Source organism: Aphelocoma coerulescens, chromosome 8 (genome assembly GCF_041296385.1).
Source record: "Aphelocoma coerulescens isolate FSJ_1873_10779 chromosome 8, UR_Acoe_1.0, whole genome shotgun sequence".
Classification (NCBI taxonomy): domain Eukaryota; kingdom Metazoa; phylum Chordata; class Aves; order Passeriformes; family Corvidae; genus Aphelocoma; species Aphelocoma coerulescens.
Window position 1 is genome coordinate 30,678,425 of NC_091022.1, and position 23,314 is coordinate 30,701,738.

A 23,314-nucleotide genomic window follows, 5' to 3' on the forward strand; every position below is an offset into this window, starting at 1 on the left:
GGAAAAAGCCCCAGCAGGAGGGCAGGTGAAGGTAGGGCTTTAATGAAGGGCACCAGAGCACAGTGCACACCCTTGTGTAGTAACTTTGTGAGACCAGGAGGAAGCTGCAAGAAAAAAAGATCCCAGTTTTGAAGAAACTGACAGTTTTGACCAGAAAAGATGATTTTTACAATACATTTGTGGTTTCTTCTTTATGCTTGCTAATTAGAAATGAAAAACTGCCTGGAAGCGCAGGCAGAAGGACAGGCAAAATATGCTGAAAAGTTGTTGCTAATGAAAGCTGTCCCTGGGAAGTGTTTTCATTTCTGAGGCCTTGCACATTATAGAAGACATGGTACATATGTCAGGTCATGAGGAATTCAGCTGGATGAGAGAGTAGAAAGAAATTTCCTATTAGCTGCCATGTGGAAAAAGCTGTTTGGGGAAAAAGGAACATTGTAAGTGAATTGAGTGATGCCACTGGAATTGAATATATTCAATCCAAATCCCTTCAGCCCACATTTCCACAGTTCTAAGGAAGTTACAAGCAGAGACTTCAAAGTATATTTGAAAGAAAGAAAGGGGAAAACTTCAAATGGAGACGTGCATCAGCACCTGCTCTGAACAACTCGTAGATTCTGGTAATGTGTTTTGGAAGTGACAAAAAAATCTGTATTCAGCCAGCTGAACACAGCTTACAGTTGCTGAACTGAACTTTGAGCCTGACCCTGAGATTCATTGCTCCTGGTGAACCTTAAAATCTATATTTGGCTGTACAGGGGATTGCAGGTGCTTGGGTCCTGTGTGTTCACACTGTTGTAACTCTGTAATAGCAGAAAAAGAGACTAAGGAATTTCTGTCCCTGTGTTTGTCTGCAAATGGAAGGAGCAGAAGAATGCACTGGTGTTCTGGTTTTGCTACAGTTGGGAAATAAAGCCAGTGATCAGCCTGTGCTTGATAATAAGTCTTACATTAGAAACTTTTAATTTCCAATGAAGTCAAAAAACCTTAGCTGGCAGTTGAGAATTTTAGGACAATTTGTCTTCCCTTTTTTTTAAGGAGATAATTGATTTCAGAGAGAACTGTGGGCTGTATTACAAACCCGAGTTTTTAATCTTGGTGGGGTGTGTTTTTGGTAGGAGAAAACAGCAATCAGGATTGCTGGAATTCTCAGATATCTGTGTCTGCTTGAGCCTGTAGGTTGAAGATCCTCTTTCCAAGTGACATCTCAGTTGTGAGGCTCTGAGGAGTGTGGTTTCTCAGTGCAGATCAGACAGAATTTGCCTGTCTGGCATGGCTGAAAGTGAGCTGGAGAGATGCTGGGGTGGGCTGTGTTGTAGAAGTGAATTTCAATCTTTGTTTTTGATGAGCGGAGAACTTCAAAGTTATCAAAGTGTGTAAAGAGGATTGTATTGCAGAGCTTTATCTTTGCTGTCTGTGAAGGTGTTGAGAGCAGAGGCAGCTTGACAGGCCATTTGTGCAGGCTTTTGCTCCTAGGTGGGCTCTGAGCTCCTCATGGTGTCTTCACAATTCCCCCCCGAGGTATTTTACTCACTGTTGTTGTGCAAAACGTGAGCTTGTGCTTTACATTCAGAATTTCAGAGCGACACAGCAGCAACACCGAGTGGTCTGTGCCTTGTCTAGACATCTGACAAACTATTGCAGTCATTGGGGGGGGGAAAAAAACCCCAGTTTTTGGTAATTCAGCCCCCAGATGCTGCTGCTGTAGCTGCTCGATGGAATTTGCTGTAGAGCTTGATTCTTACCAGTTACACATTGCTCCAGCTTGGAACTTTATACGTGAGCTGAGCTTCTGGCTGAGGTCAAACGCAGGGCAGCCAGTCATTTTCTGCTGTCTAGCTCTGTCAAATTGTCTTACAGGACTGTAATACTGCCTTGGTTGCATAAGTAAGAAAGCTGAAAAGATATAAATGTCAAGATAGCCAAGTTCCCACGGAAGACTGGTTTAGAACTGGAGCTTATATTAAAGCTCATGTTACTTACTGGCCTAATTAAAGTAGACAAGCCTTTATACCTGCCAAATGTATAAATAAAGTCTGTGCCTGCATTGTGCTGACACAGCCCCTCGATAACAGCAATATCTTGTCAGGTGTTTTCCTTCTTCAGGGGGCTCATTTGGGTGGGAGATGATGTTTCCCTGGAGTGGGAAGCGTTTTTATGGCAACAAATGATGAAGCCGTGTGAAATTTGTTTTGCAGCCTGAAAGAATGATTTATTTACAGTACTGCGTGGTACAGAACTCACATCTCATCATCAAGCATCACTTCTTCTGCCTCTCAGCTGAATAAATCACACTTTTACAGGGGCTGGCATTTTGCATTGTTTTTCCTAAGAAAGACATTTTTGATTTGCACTGTTTGATAGACTCAGCTTAATGCACTTCCCTTTTGGGGATTATTCCCTCTAATCTTTTATTTACACTGAATTTTTATTGGAGTATTTAGAAGTAAATGTACTTCTGAATGTACAATATGCTTGTAAATTTAATATTCACTTTCATATTTAGGAAGAGTCCCACTCCCTCCAGCACATGAGCTAAAATCCAAGTGGGAAAACCTGCTGGGACCAGAATACGAAGTTATGGTATGTTTTATTTCAATAAACTACATGAATGTTATTTCTTTAAATTACAGATCTGTGAGCTTAGCATTACAGGCTGTTTATAGAACAGTTCAGTGTTTCGAACACATCAGTAACATCAAATTTTCTTTCCTGTAACATCAGGGCTGAAATGTATGTTATAATGAGTTGGGAGATTTGTTGCCCTTTTATTTTATTCTGTTTATATAGATACTATTGTTATACAAATACAAGGCAGGAACAGTGATTTAAGGAAATCAACTGTCCTGTTAAATCTGCATCACAGCAGCCACTTAAAATATATGGCATTTTTATTATTTCATTCATGATCTATTTGTTTTACTGGGCACTGAATAAAGAAAAGGCTCAAGATAGAGCTTCTGTTTTCACAAGAATCTTACAATTTTATCTGAAGAATGAAAGAATGATTTTCAAACATGCTGAGAAAATACGAAGTAATTCTCAGTAGTGTAACTTTGTGGTGCCAGTGTCTAGTAGATATTTCTTCACTTCATATTAAATAATTGCCTAGCAAAAGATTGTTTTGATGAATTGTCACGAGGAGTTGATGGAAATTGTAATTAACTTGTGCTTTTCAGTGCTGGGTGAGCCAGTGAGTACAGATAAAAGACTCCGGACAGTGTTCTTTCCGAAGCCTTAAAAAATTCTCACCACCACCAAGAAAACACCCTGTTTGTCTTTGCAATGCTTGTCCAGTTGATTTAGAGACACTTATTTTTACTACTTGGAGTAGCCATCCCTCCAGTCACTCGCTGGAAGATTTAAAGTAGCTTTAAGAATTGCCTTGAGAAACTCGCTTCCCTTCTTTCCATTAGCACTCCTTTAAGATCTGAAGTTCGTCTAAGATTATGTACATGATGCAATAAATCTGTTTGGCTGCTCACTTCAGTTGCTTGGTATTCCCATCCTTACATTTCAAGGGGCTGATATTACCTCCCTGAGCACTATCACACTTCCCACAGAGGACAAAAACCTGCTTAGTTGGTGAATCTGGCCGTTCCCAATCCTTCTTCAGCCGCCGCCGGTGAAATGTCAGCAGTGAAAATGTTAATGATGGGGCCTTTTGAATAATAGAAGGGAACTCTTGTGGCATCCCATTTTGAAAGTAATTTTTTGATTCTGGTCGCCTGTGCCTCTCTCCTGTGTTCAGTAGCAATGTTCTGTTTGAGTCCAGGCCGTGACTCTGCAGTCCCTGTGTCACACCGTCCTCACTCGGCTCCCAGAACTCATCCTGAAGGTCCCTACTGGATTCTCTCAGGAGTATTTGCTTCAGAGGAAATAGCTGTTTGAAGAGAAGGGTTGGTGGCTTCTGTGCTGCTGGTCCTTTGTGGTGCCAGTGGAAGGAGCTGAGATCCCGGGCAGGAACGTAGGACCATGTGGTACCAGTCAGGCTGAGGAGCTACCAGTCATAAATCCATTTAGTTACATGCATGGACATGAAATGGGTTCTATCTGGCAGGAAAAACACCCTGAGTACTGGAAAACAACATGCTGGAAGCCCTAGTTAAAATTAATCCAAAAGAAAAGTCTAATCTTTATTAAACTTTTCAAAGTTTTCAAAGAAAAGCTACCTGATTTTTTGCAAGGCTGTTTTGTGCAGATCTACCCAAGTGTAGCTTTCTTTCAAACATTCAACTTCAAGTGTCCCAAATTCCAGCCCTGGGCCATTGTCATGATTTGACAGCCATAAATTGGAACTAAGTGATCTTTAAGGTCTTTTCCAACCCAGACCATTCTGTGATTTTTGTCTTATTACATTTAAAATTGGAGTGAAGAACCTTCTAAGGTTACAGATAAATCTGTTATGTTAAGGAGGGACAATACAAGAAAACTGGTGGTGAACACAGTGATTTTATTAATCTTAAAAAAAGATACTGAAAGGATTTCCTGTCCCTGCTTGAAATAACCCACTTGCCATTCCCATTTGGTAATTAAAGTTCTGTATTTCAAGCCATGTTAGCAACAGAAGTTGGTGGGTTAGTCAGGATGTGAGATGGCTGCACTATAGCCCGAGGTAACAACTTAAGCTGTCATACTTTCAAATTCTGATTGGCAAGTCCGTGTGGGTATTTGTGTCAAACATAATGGCATTTTGTGCTTACACAGGATTACTGAACTTGACTAAAATTGGCATTTGGGCTCCAGGAATAGGATAATATTGGAGTCTGCTAATAGTGCATAATCACCACATTCCTACTTGTAAATGTTCTGTGCCTGAAAGATTTTTCTAACATTTGTTTAAAATTATTTCACATCAATGTGACTTTGTTTAAGTACAGTTTATTTTGCTCGTGAGTTTTTTTGGCAGAATTTCACAGTTCTGGTAAAGTCTTTTATTGTCCCGCTGTTGAAAAATGTTCTGATGTCCAATTTTAGGTTGTGAACGTGGATATGCCCTTTACAGACGATTCAGAGCTCCAGAAGTACTCAAAGGTAAGACTTCCATGGTGGTTTCCTTCGTGGTATATGTTGGCAGGGCAGTCCTGGGAGGACATGACACCATTCCAGATGTGTTTCAGGAATGTAGTGGTTTTGTGGCTCTATATTTTCTAAAAAAAGGCTGCCAATATTCTGCTTATCTCCTGGACTGATTCAATACCTTTTCATAGCACAGGCAAATGAACCTTTTAACAGTTCATTACCAAACCCCCAAACAACAAAAAAACTCCCTCAAACCAGGCACATAAACCCTAAATTTAGGGGTACTTAATTGCACAGAATGGAGCAGAGGTTGAAACTGTTGTCCTGCAGTGGAGTTTGCCACAGTAATCCTGGCTCAAGGAAAGGGAGGTATAATTAATTTAAATTGTCAGAGCTTACATTAATTTCACTTCCAAGAGATTTTCAAGATACATATGTTAATATTGTGGAAAAGAGGTTTTAGAGGTGATGAATTTATATATTTGTGGGGACATCTCACTGGGGAAGGGCCATAAAGTCATAAACAGGCATGGCTGTGAAGGAATGCTGTGGATCAATGGATTGCTCCTTTTACTTGCATCCAAAAAAATAGCCAGAAAATTCCCAAACTGAAGGGGCAGCTCCTGCTGATCATCTCTTCTTCCCAAGTTGCCATGATTTCTGCTGCCTTGTCTGGATAGTGTATCACTTTTATTCAAGTTTTCCTAATATTAGACTTAATATTAAGACTTAAGGCACTGAGGGTTGGAGTCTCCCTAAGGAAAGAAAAACTCCAAATTAAGGAGGCCCAATGGGAAAAGGCTGACACAAAATCAGTGATTTCCCCTTGCAGAAAAAGGATATCAGTTTTAGTAACTACTTACAGGGAACACTTCATGGATATTTTTTCTACCTCAGAGTACTGTGGCTCTCAGAGGAGTAAGAACTTGTGGTGAGATTTTATAGTAATTATGGAATTTATTTTATTCTTTTATTTATTTTTATTTCTTTTATTTTTGTTTTGCTCCAACCCTATGGAAGAGGGGTTGGAACTGGATGGTCTTTAAGGTCCCTTCCAACACAAACCATTCTGTGATTTGTTGACAACTCACCTTTTGGGTGGGATGGACTTTAGCTGGTACTTCTCTCTGCATTTTTCCCAATAAGATCAATTATTTAAGATTACAGTTCAGATTGCCTTTTCCCCCAAAGAGCAGACTGGTTATTTTTATTTTGTGCAAACAGTTTGTGAAGAGAAGTTATGGACATCAGATGAGGTCACTGTGAACATTTAATCATCTTACTGTGTGTTGCGTTCAATTTGGTGAATCCTAAATCTGGTTTTATCATGGTAAGTAAAGATTTATACTTAAATATATACTTATATTTATCTTTTGGCAGTTACTACCCATCCACACTCTGAGATTAGGAGTTGAGCTGGACACGTTTGATGGACATCATTATATATCATCCATTGCTCCAGATAGCCCAGCTGCAGCACTTGGTCTTCTGCAACTGGAGGATGAACTTCTGGAGGTAAAAAAATAAAACAGAACCCCCACAAAAATAAAAATTATGTGTTTCCTTTTTGTTTGGCCCTCTTAAAATGCTTCTCTTAAGTTCTGGCGTGGCTGCTGTGTGTGCAATAGTAGTATTCCAGAGTTAGTTGTGGAAGCAGAGTTGTGCTTTGGAATTCACATTCATTTTCTTCACTGTTCCCTTCCACATTTATGGACAAAATGTCAGATTCTTGTGACCTCTCAGTGACTTCATGGGTTTTTTTTTTTCCTGAAATGTTTTAACGTGAGTATCAAGAGTTACAAAGGCAGAGATAATATTTGTGTTGAATTATTTGTAGTCCTGTGGCTCAGTCTTTTGCACAATCTGGCTTTAGCTTTTGTGGTGGATAATCTTTCTGAATATTTGTCACTCCTAAAAAATTTACAAGAGTCTTAGGAATAGTGGTTCCAGTTACACAATAAAACTTTTTTGTTGAGTGTTGAAAGATATTTGTGTGTATGAGCAAATACATCAGTTTGTTTAAATGTGTATAAAGAGGTATTGGGGCACCTTTGGAGTTACCAGAGTCACACCAGACCTATTTTCTCAGGAAAAATTATTATTTGATAACATTAAAATAATTCCTATTTTGGATGTGTGTGTACATGTATCCATTGGTATCTCAGCCTGCAAGTGAAAAGACATTAATTTCTTATTGAATGCGTGCTCCTTGTGGAATATTTTGATATTTGAACCTTTTTTTTAGTGGATGCAAAGAACATTTAATGGAAACAGAATTAGGCCTTCTGAAAGATTGATTTGTTAGGTGTACAGCTATTTTGCTTTTACTTCTTCACCCTCTAACATCAAAAATTCATACTGATATCACTAAGACCTAAAACATTTTCTTATTGCTTAATGCAGGAAATCTTGATTCCTGAAGGAAGGGATTAATGGAATGCTGGGAGTGTCGTTTAAATTGCTTGGCCACTAAACAAAAAAAATTTACACAAAAAGCAATAATGCTGTGCTCCAGAGTAACTTAGGAAACTTTAATTGTATATATTTAACAGTTTCATGTATTACTCTGCACTTAGAATTAAGTTCACAGGTATGTCCAGACCTAGTGAGTATAAATTTTTTGCTATTCTGTAGTTGGGGAAAAAAGCCCCCAACAAAATAAAAATGTGCTCTGGGGCTAAAGCTGTATGTGCCAGGTTTAGCCCAAACTATGTTTTTGCAGCCAAGTTATAAATCCCCTTAAATAGGGGTTTGCAGTGGAAAAAGTGACAGCCCCATTCCCCAAACAAGCAGCCTTACCTGGGCCTGATACATTTGGGATTGAAATATGAGCAGCAAGGATTTTATTTTTAAGTCTACAGTGAGGTTGAATGTTGATTATTTTTAATGATGTGTTTGAATTATGACAGAAAGCACATTACCCCTCCCCTGCCCTTCATTTTAGCTAATTCCATTGTGTTCTTTTTTAGGAGTAAATTGCTTCTTTGTGCCCTTTTGTTGTACAATTTCCCTGCTATTTGAGGGCTGGCTGGCTGATGGGCTGAATGAGTGGGTGTAGGGCACCTTGCCTGCTCAGAGGCTGATTTCTGGCAGCTGCAGCAGGAGAAATGGGAGTCCCCAGGTCTGCTGGGGGGTGAACAGTAGCTCTTCCCCATCCATCACAGGATGCTGAGAAGTGCTGGTAGCTTTCCACCACACTGCCACTCTCCAAGCATTAAAAAATCCTTACGCGTAGATCCTTCTGCCTTCAATAATTAACTAATGGATGAGGCTGATAGCTCAGCACTTGCTATAATTCTTGCAGAAAAAGCCCAGAGCAGTCTGTCTTACCGTGGTGGAGGCCAGTTCCACCACTCTCAATTTTTCTGCTTGGCTGGGATGTAGAGTGTGAGAGGAACTCTGTGTTTCCCAGCAGTACAAACTATATTTACACTGCAAGAAAGGAAGAAGTGGGGGGAAAAATAGAAGTGGTCAGGAAGCAAATGTTGGCTGAAGTGGGATTGCTGTGGAGCCTAGCTTGAGGATTGAATCCCTCTAATCAGCAAGATCTGGGAGGTGTATGGAGAGGCTCTGCCTCAAGTGCACACATGCAAAGGTGTGTCCATGTCTGGTGAATGTTTCCATGCTCTGTTTTCTTGGATCAGATGCAGTTTCTTTTGCATTTTGGGTATGGAGGGAAGTATTGAAGGTAATCTTTAGCTATCCCCACTTGCAGTGCCTTGGTTCCTGTTGGGGAGTGACTTGGATGGGGGGTGCTGGATTCCTAAACCAGTGGCTGACCTCCAGCAGTGTGGACATTTGGTCATGAGAGAGGCTTGAGGCAGCCTGAAAGAAATCCCTGGAACACACGAAGTGTTGGGATTGAGTCCACAGCACTGACTGGGTTAAACCCCTGCTCTTTTGGGGCTGCAGTGCTGGTTAACACAGGTGATATTCAGACCTGTGACACCTGCTGACATCCTGCATTCCTCATATTTAGGGACAGCCCTGTGGTGCAGATAGAAGTACCCTCAGGATATAAAGGTTATAAAATAGGTAAAAGAGGATGAATCACAGGGGTTTTTTTCCTGCAGAAGTAGAATCACAGAGTGACAGAATGGTTTGGGTTTGAAGGGACATTGAAGCCCATCCAGTCCCACCCCATGCCATGGGCAGGGACACCTTCCACTATCCCAGGGTGCTCCAAGCCCCGTCCAACCTGGCCTTGGACACTTCCAGGGGCGGGGCAGCCACAAAAAAGTGCAACTGCAGTATCCCATTTTTAAAGCACCATTATCTATCTATCTATCTACCTACCTACCTACCTACCTTTATCTTTTTTTTTCTGTTTCAAAGTCAAACGCTAATGTTTAGAACATCCATTAACAATGTTCTTCTGTTATCACTCACAATCTTGGTTTTATGTTAAGGTAAGCTTTGACCCTTGTCTGGCTTTCTGGTTAATTGCTTACTGTCATTGGTTTCTTTCTTACTGTATAAATGCTCTTGCCTGTTTTCTGTAGGATCTATTTTTGTTTCAGCCACTTTGTTACACTTTAAACGGGCAAAGTTAGAATCACAGAATCATTAAGTTTGGAAAACACCTCTAAGGTCATTGAGCCCAACTTTTAAAGTACTTGTGGTAGTTCTGACTTCAAGTTTTTGATTGGAGCTCAGAACCCATGTTTGCTTAAAATACGGTGAGAAAATCAAATGTTTTAGCTTTTGACGTTCAAACATGTAAGCCTAATGTGGGAAAAATTCCCCAACAAAGAAACAGGTGAGAAAGAAATCAGAATTCTAGGAAAGGTTTAGGCTTGGAAAAGTGGTGAGCAGAAAAGAAGTTAGAGGAGGCTGAAGAGCTGTGATTTAGCAGTCAGTAGTCACAAGATCTTGGAGGTGAGGTCTTACAATAACCTCCATATTCTTCAGAAGTGTATGTTAATAAAACCGTGCGAGCTGTGCCGGAATCCCCAGGTAAAATCAGACTTTCACGCTCAGATGGGGAAGAATATATGCCAAAAAAAAAAGAAAAAATTAAAGAATTCGGTGGATATCCTTTAATTCTCTTTGTGTGGATGTGTGTTCCTGTTCCATACAGGTAAATGGAGTGCAGCTGTATGGAAAATCCCGGCGTGAGGCCATCACCTTCCTCAAGGAAGTGCCACCCCCTTTCACCCTGGTGTGCTGCCGGCGGCTCTTCGATGACGGCACCGAGTCCCTCGTGGACGAGCCCCCCGTGGCAGCTTCCCCTCCAGAGCAAAAGGTAGACTCCTCCTGTCATCCACTGGTGCAAAAGGACAGTAACTTTGTGGAAAACTGCAGGTATTTCTGGGTTTACACGGGTTGGTCTTGAGAAACTTCATTGTCCTGGGAAGACAAGGTAGGTAAATCAGTGAGCTGCTTTGCTGACTGTACATCCCATTCATCATCCCTGCACTTAATAGGTGAGTGAGAGCTCTGAATTGCACTAAATCACATCCTTGCCACCATTAGCTGATTGCTTCCATGTTCTGAGTAGGTTTTCATAGAACTGGGAAAAAAAAAAAATGAAACTTAAAAGTTTCTTTCCGTTGCAGGAGCTTTAAAGTCTCAAACTAAAGCTTGACACTTGTGGTTGCTCCTATTTGTAAAAGTATTTACAGCTTGGCTTCTCATCTTTTCTGATTGTCTGGCCTTTCTATTAGCTGTCTGTGGTTAAATCTTTTATGCTGTTTATTTTTCCTTTATGCATCTAATGGGGCAGCTGAAGTTCATCAGCATGTAACAGGTTAGTAATATTCTAATAATTAATTAGACTAATACATGGGTATTTGTGTGCCAGGTTGGGCTCTGATGCTCAAAACATGTAGGCCTGGGCCCTGGGGAGTACTCAAGGCAGCAAGCTGGAGAAAACTCTATTCATAATGCTCAGTGAAGGTTTAATTCCATGAAAGGTCACATTTTAGGGCATGTATTCACCATTAATAATCAAAATGTTGAAGGAATAGTGTTTGTAAAGAACTGAGAGAATGGTATTTGAACCAGAGCTTTTATTTTCCAGGTGAAACCTGAGGAAGACTTCAATCCTGAGGAGGAAGAAGGGGAATTGGCATTATGGTCTCCTGATGTGAAGGTTATTGAGCTGGAGAAAGACAAGAATGGTTTAGGATTCAGCATTTTAGACTATCAGGTATACTTTCCTCTATAACTAAATGCTAAAAATCCCTTTGATCCTTTGTCATGCATGGTGCCTTAAAGTGTTGTGTGATGGTGATTACTGGGTAATGGACTTGACACTTGGGCCTAGAAACTGTAGGGAAAAGTAATGTATTTTGAGGCCAACTCTATAAAGAAGGGAGTGTTCTAAACCACTGATTATTGAACATGATAAAGTGCAAAACCTTTAATGAAACTCCACCCCTTAACTCTTGAGTTTAATGACTAAATGTTGGGGAAGGTTGTTTTTTTGTTGTATTTTGTTTTAACTTGGAATGACTTTTCAGCTGTGAGAGTGGCAAGTGAGTATTCTTGGGTATTAGTTGGAGTTGATTATATTCTTAATTGTTAAACTCCTTAGAAATTAACAGACATCTTTAATTGGAGGGAAATCCTATTAAAATTAACGATTCCTTCTTTCAAAAATACTGGCTTCAATTAAATATGTAGAAACTCTCAAAATCTGTAGTCAGAATGAAATGTTCTTCATGTTTCTAGTCAACGTGATATATTTTTTTAAACCTCCAGTCATCATATTTATAAGGGAATCAAATAGCTGGATCACTCTTTATAATAATATACACATCACATCTTAGTGCTGCCTAAACATTGTAGTTTAATGAAATGTGTTCAACTGTTGTACATAAATGTCAAGTGATATAAAATTCACTTTTCGATACAATAAGTCAGGAGTGGGGAATGAATTAGAAGGAAAAAAATATTTGAAGTATTATGCAAACCCATTAATTCTATATTTTACCAGTGCGATTTAAGATTACTGAAAATAGATCCTGTTAGTCATTTTAGCTGACACATGTTGTGTTGCAGTGCCAGCTCTACTCTAGAGTTGCTGGGAGTCTTTACAGAGCAGTAATACACAGATTTGCTTTTAAGTTCTCATATAATCAGAATTAATGAAGGCTTTAATAACAGGCTTTTTATTTACTTATTCGCAGATGCAAATACACGAGCAATGTTGTGGTACTTTCAGCTAAATTTAAATACATTCTAATCAATTCTAAATGAGTGGTAAACCACTTAATCTCAGATCTTTATAATTTCAAGATATTTATGTATAAAGTGTATAAAGTATGTTCTTTTGTTTGGGATTTGCCTCTTAGATCTTTTACACTTTTCATCATCTGCAGATTAATTTTGATAGGGAGATATCTGTGACTGTTGTGTGTGTTTATGTAAATACATCCATCACATCCTTGAGTGCAAGGCAAAGAAAATAAATAATTGTCCATGCTACAGTGGAGGCAAGGCAAAAAAAAAAAACCCCTGTGTGTGGTTCCTGGGAGAGTGTTTGGAATTCTTAACACAGACTTGCTGGGGAGCACAGAATTACAGCAGTGTTTAATTGTGCCTTAAAGGACCTGGAGAGCCTTCTTTAAAACATGAAAGGTGTTTTTTTAGGCACATACTCTTCTTTTTTTTACCAGAGAAAATTCAAGCCTTATAATGGGAAATGATGCTGCTTGTGCTATGTATCCACTGCTGATTTTGCTTCTTTTGAGGAATTTGACTTTTCATTCTTTTTTAGGTGTTTTTCAATGAAGATGGGTCTTCCCATGGCCCATCTTCATAATCTGTGAGTGACCAGCCTTTCTAGGCTCCCATAGTGTTGATGGAGGTAGGGTGGGGAGGAAAATGCTTTTGAAGGGGAGATTTTCAGCAGGCAGCCTGTTTGTGATGCTGGTAATTAACACACAAGGACTGACTCTCTGCCCATTGCAGAAATTTAAGGGAAGTTTGGTGTTACATACCCGGCTTGGAGGAGGTGATGTCACTACCCTGGGTTTTGAAGATCTAATTATTTCTGTAGCTGTTGGTTGAAATGACACTTTAGCAATACTGGAAGGGCTTCTGGAAGCTCAGTGGGAACAGGGAAGTGGCACCAGTGTTAAAAAGTGGCTCTATAATAATCCACCTCACTTTGCCCCACACCAAGGTGTGACAACACCTTTGAAATGGTGGTTCCCAGCCCTGGAGAGGGACTGGTGGCTGTTGCCTGCAGTGTTTAAGGAGCCCTGCTCCTACATTTCTGACAGTGAGAGATGCCAGACACGCTGCAGAAGCACAAGAATGCTCAGCAATTAGAGACCAGGCTGCTCCCAGTGCTCTGGAAGTTTCTTCCTGCTGCTTTCCATTCCTCTTTGGTACTTGTTTTCAAGCACAAGGCTTTTTACCTTTCCATCTTAATTTTGATTGTAGAATTAGATGTGGTGCTGAAAGCTCCTATTGTATATAATTTATAAAATTTGCCATTTTGTTTCTCAAAACTGGCTGCATTCTCAGCATAAAGGATGCTGTGCCTCAGTTGTCCTAAATTCTGTGCTTCCCAAGTCATGCTCTGGAAAACAGAATTAATAAAAACTCTTTGTGAGGCAGAATAGGAGTCTGAGTACGTGGAAAACTGAATGCTGAGATGGAGAAAATTATTATTCTGGCATATTAATTTTTAATGGGCTGTCTTTCTAATAATGTTTCATCTATCAAATAAATGATAAGCATATCCCAAGTGACTTGCAGGATATTCCCAGAAATGTACAAGCATAATTCCAATGCCTATATATTTTAATGAACTAATTACAAATTAATTATACCAATTATGCATAATCAATAGTATTTCTACTTTGTCCTGTGTTTTCTTTTGATTGTCTTTAGGGATTTAAAAGCTTAAAACAGAGCCACCTTCTTTTTTTTAATAAGGTTTGTGCAAATGTTCTTAAAACTTTGGAGTAGAGTTACTCCTTTTACTGTGACAGGATAGTATTTATATAGGATATTCTTCATTTTCCTGTGGTCTTTATGTATTAAAAAAAACCCTTTTTCCCCCCTTTGAATGTTATAATTTGTAATTATGTAGTAGGAAATCTGCTCTGCTGGCAGCAAGGTCAGTACTTGGCGAGAGGGGAGGTGGATGGGAAGCTGAGCCTGTGGATTCTTGAAATGATGGATTTCAATGGATTCTTTTTTTTCTTTTATTTAAGTAAGAAGCACTGAAGATGTCTTAAAATGAAATCTGTGGTTTTTTCTGTTGTCACCACTGCTTTGAGACCTGGTCAGAGCTCCTAGGCCAGGCACTGCTTTTTCTTGATGGTGCTTAGATGGGAAGGCTGCAGAGGTCTCTTGGCCATTAAAAAGGTGTGCTGCTCAGTCTTGTGGCCAACTCCTCCATGAAGTAATACCCTCTGCTTCCCTTAATTTCCTTCTAGTTTCACTTGGAGAAGTTGCTCTGCCTTTCACCTCTTCACTAACCTTTATGTAGTGCTGCTGGCACAGGTAGTGCCAAGTGTGTTCTGATGCTGAGGGAGGGACCTGGGACGCTGCTTGTGGAGTGATTTGGGATCACCTGGGATGGAAGGGGCTACAGTCAGTGTATTTCATGTTCTTTATCAGCAGACCTGAAAGTATCCAGCTTAACAGTACATTTGTCTAGCCTGGAACTAATCACAGAATCTCAGAACGGTTTGGGTTAGAAGGGATCTTAACTCTCATCCTGTTCCAAACCCTGCACCTTCCACTAGACCAGGTTGCTCCAAGCCCTATTCAGCCTCCTGGCCAGCAAGTCAAGAGCTAAGCCATTGTTTTTGAGACCAATCCCTTTTTCTTAGAAAGAAATTAAAAGATACTTTTATCAGGTTAAAATAGAGAAATGCTGTCTAAAAACACCCATGATCCCAGGGCATTATGGCAAGAGGAAAGAAAAATCCCACAAGACTTCTAGAGAAAAAGAAGAGATCCCAGTAGGATATAAGGTCCTTTGAGCCCTGAAACCGTGTTTACCAAAGACCTGATGCTTTGCAGGCCAACAGACTCTGTCAGTAATGTTTTACAGAAATACTGGAAAAACCACAGGTAGCTGAATTGCAGATTTCTGGAGGCAGTATTGACCAGAAGGTAACTTGAATGGTCTGATGAGCTTTTATCAAATTAAACAAAAAGCTGAATGGACTTTATGTGGAGCTTAATTTACTGTGCTTTGAAGTCAGAGTCTTTTTAAAGCAGCTGTTTCAGAGTGCATGAAACTGGAGAGGGTGAGGGGTGGAACGGGGAGGTTTGACATTTTACATAACTCTTGGGAAGGACTGTGAGATGCTGTTCCTCCCTGCCTGTGCTGAGAGATAAGTCCCCAGTGCCTGCTTGCTTCTGCACAGTCCAGCTGCCCTGGAGAGCTGTCAGGCTGTAGGAGCCCATGGACTCACCTGCTCCAAGTGATCCATGGAAGCAGAAAGAGGCATTTCAGCACTCCAGGAGCTTCAAGTTACCCTGAGCTGGAGAAGCAGTGTGAATTGTGCCTGCCTTGGGCTGCCTGGGTCAGTGCTGCAGGGATTTTCCTGTGGTTTAGCAACAGGGATCCCACAGCTGCCTTATTCCTGGCTTCCCTTTATTAGTAGTAGCAGTTTTTCGTGCTGTTGAACTGAAGTCTCATTTGCTGCACATTCAGCAGGTTATGTTTTGTCCTTCTCCCAGGGAACATGGGAAACAATTGTTTTCTCTTTTCTAACAAAATCACTGCATAGTCATTCACGGCAGGAAGTGGAGCAATTTAAGTGTCTCCAAATATCTTTCCTCTTTTCTTTATGCCCCAAACAGGCTCCAGATGCAACGTTACAAAAATGCAAACTGACTTCTTATTTGTAGAAGGTGGTATTCAAGTAGATTATATTTTTTTTTTTTTTACTTTCTTGGTCTGTTCGGCAGTGAGATGCAGGCTGGAATGCTGTGACAAGTTGCTGGCTAAACGTTTGCCCTCTTGTGATAATTTGAGCTTTTGTCTGTTCTTGTGATAAGTTTGTTATGAACAAAGAAGCATATTCACGTCTTTGTTAAGCACATTTTCACCTGATCATGTGATGGAAACCTGTGGCTTACTGGCAAAAGCTACACAGCTGTATTAAAAAGCAGTTTTACAATGGCTATCAGCTTGGTACTGGGAAAACTGATAAAGGCAGCTTTTCTCCCATCTCTACAACCCATCCACATTCATTAACATCAAAGTTCTGTAAGCCTCAGTACCAACTGTGTTGGTACTCATCTCACGGAGGATTTGCTTCTCTCCCCCTATGGGAAAGTTCTACATCCTTTAAATCATATTAAGCTGCTTCATGTGTAAAATAATTCTTAATAGTGTGTCATGAATTGAATCCAGTGTAGCTTTTTGAAAAATTCTCTTGGAGTTCAGCTTAAAAACTACTTTTCAGGACCTAAGAGCTGGTGAATGCAATTGAGCACATTCCTGGAGAAGTTTCTGAGGTGTTTGTGATTAGTGGATTCCGAAACCTCAGTGCTGCAGTACTAATGTGTTGGGAGAGCAGAGACCACTTTAATAAGAAATCAAAGAGATTTCGTATCTCACAGGAAGATACAGACAGACCCACAGGAACAGCTTGATGAGGGACAGACCTGGAGAACCTGGAGGCAGGAAGTCACATTAGGGGTTGGGTATTCCCTGACACTGGGCTGGAGGGGGTCAGTAGTCTGACCCTAAATGAGAAGTTAGGGAGGGATCTCATAGAATCACAGAATTCTTTAGATTGGGAAAGTCCTCTGAGACCTTTGAGGCCAATTGTTCCCCTCAGCACTGCCAAGGCCACCATTGCCCCATGTCCCCAAGTGCCACATCCCCAGGGCTTTTAAATCCCTCCAGGGATGGGGACTCCACCCCTGCAGCTGTGCCAGGGCTGGACAGGCCTTTCCATGAAGAAATTTTCCCAATGTCCACCCTGAGCCTCCCCTGGCCCAGCCTGAGGCCGTTCCCTCTCCTCCTGTCCCTGTTCCCTGCCAGCAGAGCCCGACCCCCCCGGCTGCCTCCTCCTGTCAGGGACTTGTGCAGAGCCACAAGGTCCCCCCTGAGCCTCCTTTGCTCCAGGCTCAGCCCCTTTCCAGCTCCCTCAGCCCCTTCCCTAGCTCCATTCCGTTCCCTGGACATGCTCCAGCCCCTCAATGTCCTTCTTGTTGTGACCTCAGGATTCCAGGTGCCTCAGCAGTGCCCAGCACAGGGGACAGGCACTGCCCTGGTCCTGCTGCCACACCAGTGCTGACAAAAGCCAGATGCCATTGGCCTTTTTGGTCATCCAAGCCATGCACAGCCAGTTTTTCCAGGAGAATGCTGTGGGAAACAGCGTTAAAGGCTTCACAGAAGTCCAGGTAGACACATCCACAGCCTTTCCCTCATCCACTAAGCAGGTTTTGGCTGGGATAGAGTTAATTTCCCTCTTAGTAGCTGGTGCACTGCTGTGTTTTGGGTTTAGCATGAGAACAATGTTGATAACACAGTGATGTTTTAGTTGTTGCTAAGTAGCGATTACTCTGAGTCAAGGACTTCTCAGTTTCCCATGCTCTGCCAGTGAGGAGGTGCACCAGAAGCCAGGAGAGTTGATCTGAACAGAGGGATATTCCATACTGTAGGATATCATGCTCAGTATGTAAATGGGGGGAGTTGGCCAGGAGGGGTGAATCACTGCTCAGGAACAGGCTGGGCATCAGGATTGTGCATCATTTAGTTGTTTTCAGGTTTTATTCATTATAGTTATTAGTTTAGCATTTTTATTGCCTTTTACTTTATTCAGGTATTAAACTGTTCTTATCTCAGCCTTGGGTTACCCCAGCCAAAACTGGGGCAGCAGATTTTGGTCGAGCAGGACCTGCTTTTCACGTGCTGATCCCCAGGTTGTCCTGCATTCAGGAAAGGACAGATTTTCCTTATCCCTCCTTTTGCTGTCTTGTAGAGCAAATTCTAGGAGCATCCCTCCTGGCCCTGTGAGCTGCAGCAGCTCTGGACAATACCTGAGTTTGCAGAGAAACTGGAGCATTACTGAGAACATCTGTTTTTCTTTGCTTTGTCGCATATCCTTGAAATAAATGCTGAGCAGTATTATTACTATTAACCTTTAGAAATGTTTTCCCTTCTTCCCCCAAATTCTCCAATCTGGTTGTTCTTTTTCATTTCCTGCTAGAAAGAATAGCTTTTAATAAAAACAAAAAACCCCAAACCAAAGAAATTCATTATTATTCCACAGATGTCTTCTGCCTGCGAGAGAAGGCGAGAATTTAAAGGGACAAAACTGTAGCTGGATTTTCTGTTAACCACTTGGTAAATCTCAGCAAGGCTGAGATAATGTAGATGAGGCTCGAGGAAGCTGTGCTGGCCTGGCACATGTGGGCATGTGGAGATGATGGAGCAGTGGGTGTGGAAGAGCTCAGCCCAGACAGCTCCAAATCTCTTCTGAAATGATGAGATTTGAGGTGTATGTTGGTGCTGATGGATGAACATGAAGTATCCTGAAAACTCATGGAAGTTATGAGGTGTTCTGTTTTCTTAGTACCTCACCCTGCTGGAAGATGCTGCTCCCCAAATCCAAGGAGTATTGTCCCACTTGGAATTTTCTGTCTGTTCACAATGTGATTCGCTGTAACCCTAAAATTCTCTGCAACCTTTCTGCCAACCCTTCTGTCTTCTCCCCGTCTACCCTGTTCCACATCCCTGGAAGTGTTCAAGGCTAGACTGGATGGAGCTCTGAGCAACCTGGGACAGTGGAAGGTGTCCCTGCCCACGGCAGGGGGTGGAATGAAATGATCCTTAAATTCCCTTTCAATCCAACCCAGGCTGGGGATTCTGTGAGCCTTTGGGCCAAGTCACTGTGTGCAGATCCTTGTTGCATAAAACCCAACCTGTCCTGTGTGCCCACTTTTATTTTGCAGCTTCTTCTGTAGCAAGTCTTCCATAATTCATGTGTTTGCTGTTTGTGAAGCAAGGTTTCCATGCAGAGGAGAGCTCTGGTTTGTGTGAAAACACATCCTGCGCTTCCACAGGCTTTGACCAGTGCTGAGGCCAGCTCATCTCACTGGTGGAAGTGCTGCTGGGCTCTCTGGTTGGATCTTTAGTTCAGGAAATCTTTGAATCTGAAAGCTGATCAAACCCACAACCTGTGTTAAGGCCCACTGAGTGCAGGCTGTGTAGGTGATACCATTTATACTTTTTTCCTTGGCCTGTTGGTATTTTTTTTCTTTTTTCCCACACATCTCTATCTCTTCTTTATCTCATCACACAGTGGCTTTCCTGCACTTCCTTAGGAGTTCGGGGTTTTTGTTTTTTTTTTTTTTTTCTTATCTCTGTGGCTTTTCCCTGTAGTCAGCACTCAGTGTGTTTTTTCTGGAGCTGCAAAGTCTGAAAGTCTAAGATACTAAGAGAGTCTAATGAATGTAATCCCTGTGACTTTAGCTCTGTCGAGAGCAAATATGAAAGGCGGATAAAACCTTAGATGGATTGAGAAGTTTGATAAATTAAAAGATAGCGACAGGCACCTGAGTCCACTGCACGGTGACACTGAAAGCGCCCAGAGCCGGTGCCTATCTTTGATCTTTTTGTTTGGGAAGAGCAGTAGTGTGTGAGGTCTTTTCCCTGGGGTCCCTGGTCCACAGCAGAGGGGTGGGGACTTCGCTGTGCTCTCCTGCCCTGCCAGACCCACGCAGCTCTGAGTCACTGCCGGCCACCGTGTTCGTTCTTGCTGGAGAAGGTTGATACGATTTCAGATCCCAGATGATGAAAGCCTGGTGTGGGAAACCCATTGTGCCACCTCCTCCTCTTATTTTGCTGTTCCCTCTCCTCCTTTGGGTGGGGCTCTGTGTGGTTTGTTTCTGTTTTTTTTTCCCTTCCCTGCGAATTCCTGTTTCTTTGCTGACATTTCCCACAACAGTTTTGATTAATGCCGGCTGCACACCAGAGCTTCTGAAATTCATTGCTTTATTCCCTCACTGCAGATCAATAAATAGTAATGTTTTATTTCCAGTGCTTTGCCTTACATCACAGCAAAGTTCAGCGTTCCTTCTTGAATACTGCTCTGTATTTAAGTTTGTGTTGCTTCAGCACATCAGCCTGCAGTTTATTTCTTTGGTACAGCCAGAGGCTGTGTGTTGTGTAAGCTCCTTCCTGAGCAGTCCTGCTGACTGCAGCCCGAGTGGAAGAGGCAGAAACAGGTCTGAGATGCTTCGGATTTCACTCCGATGCAGTGGATCTAACGAAAACCAGTTGAGCACTTTCTCAGGGATGTTTTTCCAGGCTCTAGAGTGCCTTTGGCAGTTCCTACAGCCAACTGCTGTAAACATGTTGGAGTGAGTGAACAGAAGATTTGGACCTTGAGTCTCAACCCTAAAGTGAGGCCACCTTAAGGAGGGAATCAAACCTCACTCACAGCTGGCTCTCCCCCTCTTCCCTGTCTGTTGGGAGGCACTTTGTGCTTTGAAAAGACTGCAGGGTGCTTGTCAGTCCCGATTCTTGCATCCCATTGGCATTGTTGGTGCCACTGTGGAGGGTGGCTCTGCAAAGGGAATGACAGGCACTTCACAAAATGAGAGCACTAATGAGTATTTTGAGTAATTGCACAGCACTGAGCATACAGGTACATTACTCGTGCACTTCTACCTTTGTTTTACATAATAGTGAGACAAACATAAAATGCCTCTGGTTCTTTTCATTGTTGGCGGGTGTCTTTTCCTTGTACAGCATCAAAAGTGTTGTGTCTAAGAGTCTTCCAGCCTGGTATCTTAATCACTGAAGAGTTTTAAATATGGATATGTGTGTTAGACCTGGAAGTGATCCCATGCAAAATGTAATGAAGTTGGGCTGCTCTGACCTCTGAGCTCCAACGCGTTTGTTTTGGCTCCCTCACAGAAACCTGCAGTATACAAATTGGGACTTGTAAAAATGTTCAGATAAATCAAAAAATGGTACAGGGGGAAAAAAGTTTCAAACTGTTTCTTTTGGGATCCTTTGCCATGCTATTTTGGATGTGTGTTTTTGTGGCAGCAGGCAGTTTGTTGCTTGAAGAAAGCTGAAATATTCTAGGAAGTCAGGCTAGCTGGATTTAGATCTCAAGTGATGCCAAAACTAATATAGCCTGTAACTAAGTGAGAGTGACTTTGCACAGGGAATGTCAGTCACCCGCAGCTTTGTCTTACATTTTCATATGAGCCTTTAAAAAAGCAAAACACAAACAAAACCCCGGCAAACGTGGGAGCTGCTCCCATCCAATAGAGTCGTAGTTCCAGTGCTCCTCATCCTCGGTGCAGGGAGGGTCTGCTGGGGCTGGCTGGGTGGATGGGGTGGGTTGTCAGAGCGGGGATTGCCTGTGGTGGTGGGAGCTGGGCTGGCCTGGAGTGCCCTCTCTTGGCTGCTGCACACCTCACCTTTCGGGAGGGACAAGGGAACAGTCAGCCTGGTTTATCACTTTAATTTCCCAGCAGGATGGACAGAGGTCAGCTGCACTGGTTCTGTCTCCAGATTTGCTTCCTAAGGCCCTGTGAGTGTGGATGTTTGGTGCCCGTGGCAATCGAAGCCACAATGAAGTTGCAGCTCCAGCGTTGCACGTAGGACTCTCTTAACTCCCTGCTCCTGGGGCTCTTAACATTTTAGCAGAGCTCAGGTTTTTAAGAGATTTCATACTGCTCCTAACCCAGAGATCCCAGAGGCAGCAACTGCAGTGGCCCCTGCCTGACTCTCCACTGCTAAATGAATCCAGAACAAATGAGGCTCTGAAAATAAGGAGAAAAATTTGACACCTGGACTCCGGGAAACATTTGCGGATTTTGATGAGGGGCGGGGGTAGAAGGGAGAACCTATGGTTCAACATAGTTAAATATATGGTGTGCTAAGTATGAATAAATTGTGGCTATTTTAAACAAGTTCATAGACTCTGTGGCTGGCTCGGGCACAAAGGGAAGGACACCAGCTACAACACACGAGTTCCTCAAAGGGTTACCTGGAGGCCACTGTCCTGGGCTGCTGCTGCTGCATGGCAGGGGGCAGCTCTCAGCGTTTACACAAGTGGCAAAAGTTCTCACATGTAATTCCTGTCTTAAAAAAGAGCTTGTGTCAGTGCTCGTGAGTTAAGGGGGTTTGTCTCCTCACGGCCCTACTTTGCAGTCCAGTTCCTTTCCCCGTTGTTCATAAATGATTCATTGGTGTAAAGGAATCCTTCAGGAAAGGTGAAAGCTCCTCTTAAATTGTGCCAAGGCTTGTTCATGACAATCTTGGAGGTTTTTTCCAATCTTAATGTTTGTATGATTCATTCTCATTTTAAGATGGCCAGTTTATATGGGATTGCCCATTGCACTCTCCTTGTGCTCTGATACAAAGCCATGTGATGATTTATTGAAATTTTGAAATTGTATCGCTTCTGGGTTTGGGGAAGGAGTTTCTCCCCAGCTTGCAAAGTCCATCCCAGTTAATGAGCCCTCACTTTAAAGCAGAGGCTGAAATCTGGTCCTGCCTGCTGGTGACTAAAACTCACTATTATCTGGCTTAACATGAGCCAAGTAAAATGAGTCTAGAGCCTCAGGGTAGGTGTACAGTCACAGTGGTGCTCTTTAGTAACTTGGAATGGTTCTAGCTGGTCTGTTAACATGGAGGCAGCCCCGAAATCCCATTGTGGGAGTGAACTTGCCTTTTAACTATACTAACTATATACAAACTATGCCTTTGCCACTTAGTATAGAAGGCAAGGATCTGGTTTTCATCCTGCTGCAAGCACTGCTTTCTTTTAAAAACAAAACCTCATGGTGCAGTTGCACTCACCGTTTAGAAAATGTGAATTCAGTGAATTTGGTGTTTTCTGTCTTGTTTTGGCAGGTGTTTCTTTAGGGTGTACTTGGGGTCGAGGGTAAATCATAAGGCAAGGCTTCAAAAAATCACAGTGATCCTTTGGTTTAGGTGAGGAAAGCAGAGTGCACTCCACCGTTGTGATGGAATATTAAATCACAGAGGGAATATGGATGCGTGGTTGCACCTTGAAATTCAGTGGGTCTGTGCCTTCTTGTGCAGCTTTTGCTGCATTTCTCGTGGCAGTCACATCGTGGTTCAGCCACTGGTGAACTCGGAGGTTTTGAGCGCTGCTGGTGCTGCTGGCTGAGCTCTCACTGTGCAGTTCATCCCGCTCTTCTCTCCCTGTACAATAGCTCCCTCTGCTTGAAATCAGCAGTGGAATTGTTTTCTGCTCTCCTGGACAACAGTTTTTAGCATGGGCCCCTTTTTTAAGATTTCTGCTGCTCTTCATGAAGCAATTCCAGTGCATGGGTTGTGCTTGTGTGTGTTGTGAAGCAGGGAAAATAA

The 23,314-nt window shown here is 42.2% G+C and overlaps 1 protein-coding gene across 4 annotated transcripts in view; it reads left to right on the forward strand.

Annotated features, from left to right (window-relative positions):
- PATJ (PATJ crumbs cell polarity complex component) overlaps positions 1–23,314 on the forward strand; it is a 140,080-nt gene that overhangs the window by 23,044 nt on the left and 93,722 nt on the right. For all 4 annotated transcript variants that reach the window (XM_069023561.1, XM_069023562.1, XM_069023565.1 and 1 more), the window contains 5 exons: positions 2,507–2,583; positions 4,978–5,034; positions 6,403–6,537; positions 10,103–10,267; positions 11,045–11,173. In XM_069023561.1, the coding sequence (XP_068879662.1) occupies positions 2,507–2,583; positions 4,978–5,034; positions 6,403–6,537; positions 10,103–10,267; positions 11,045–11,173 (563 nt within the window). The remainder of the gene's footprint in view (positions 1–2,506; positions 2,584–4,977; positions 5,035–6,402; positions 6,538–10,102; positions 10,268–11,044; positions 11,174–23,314) is intronic.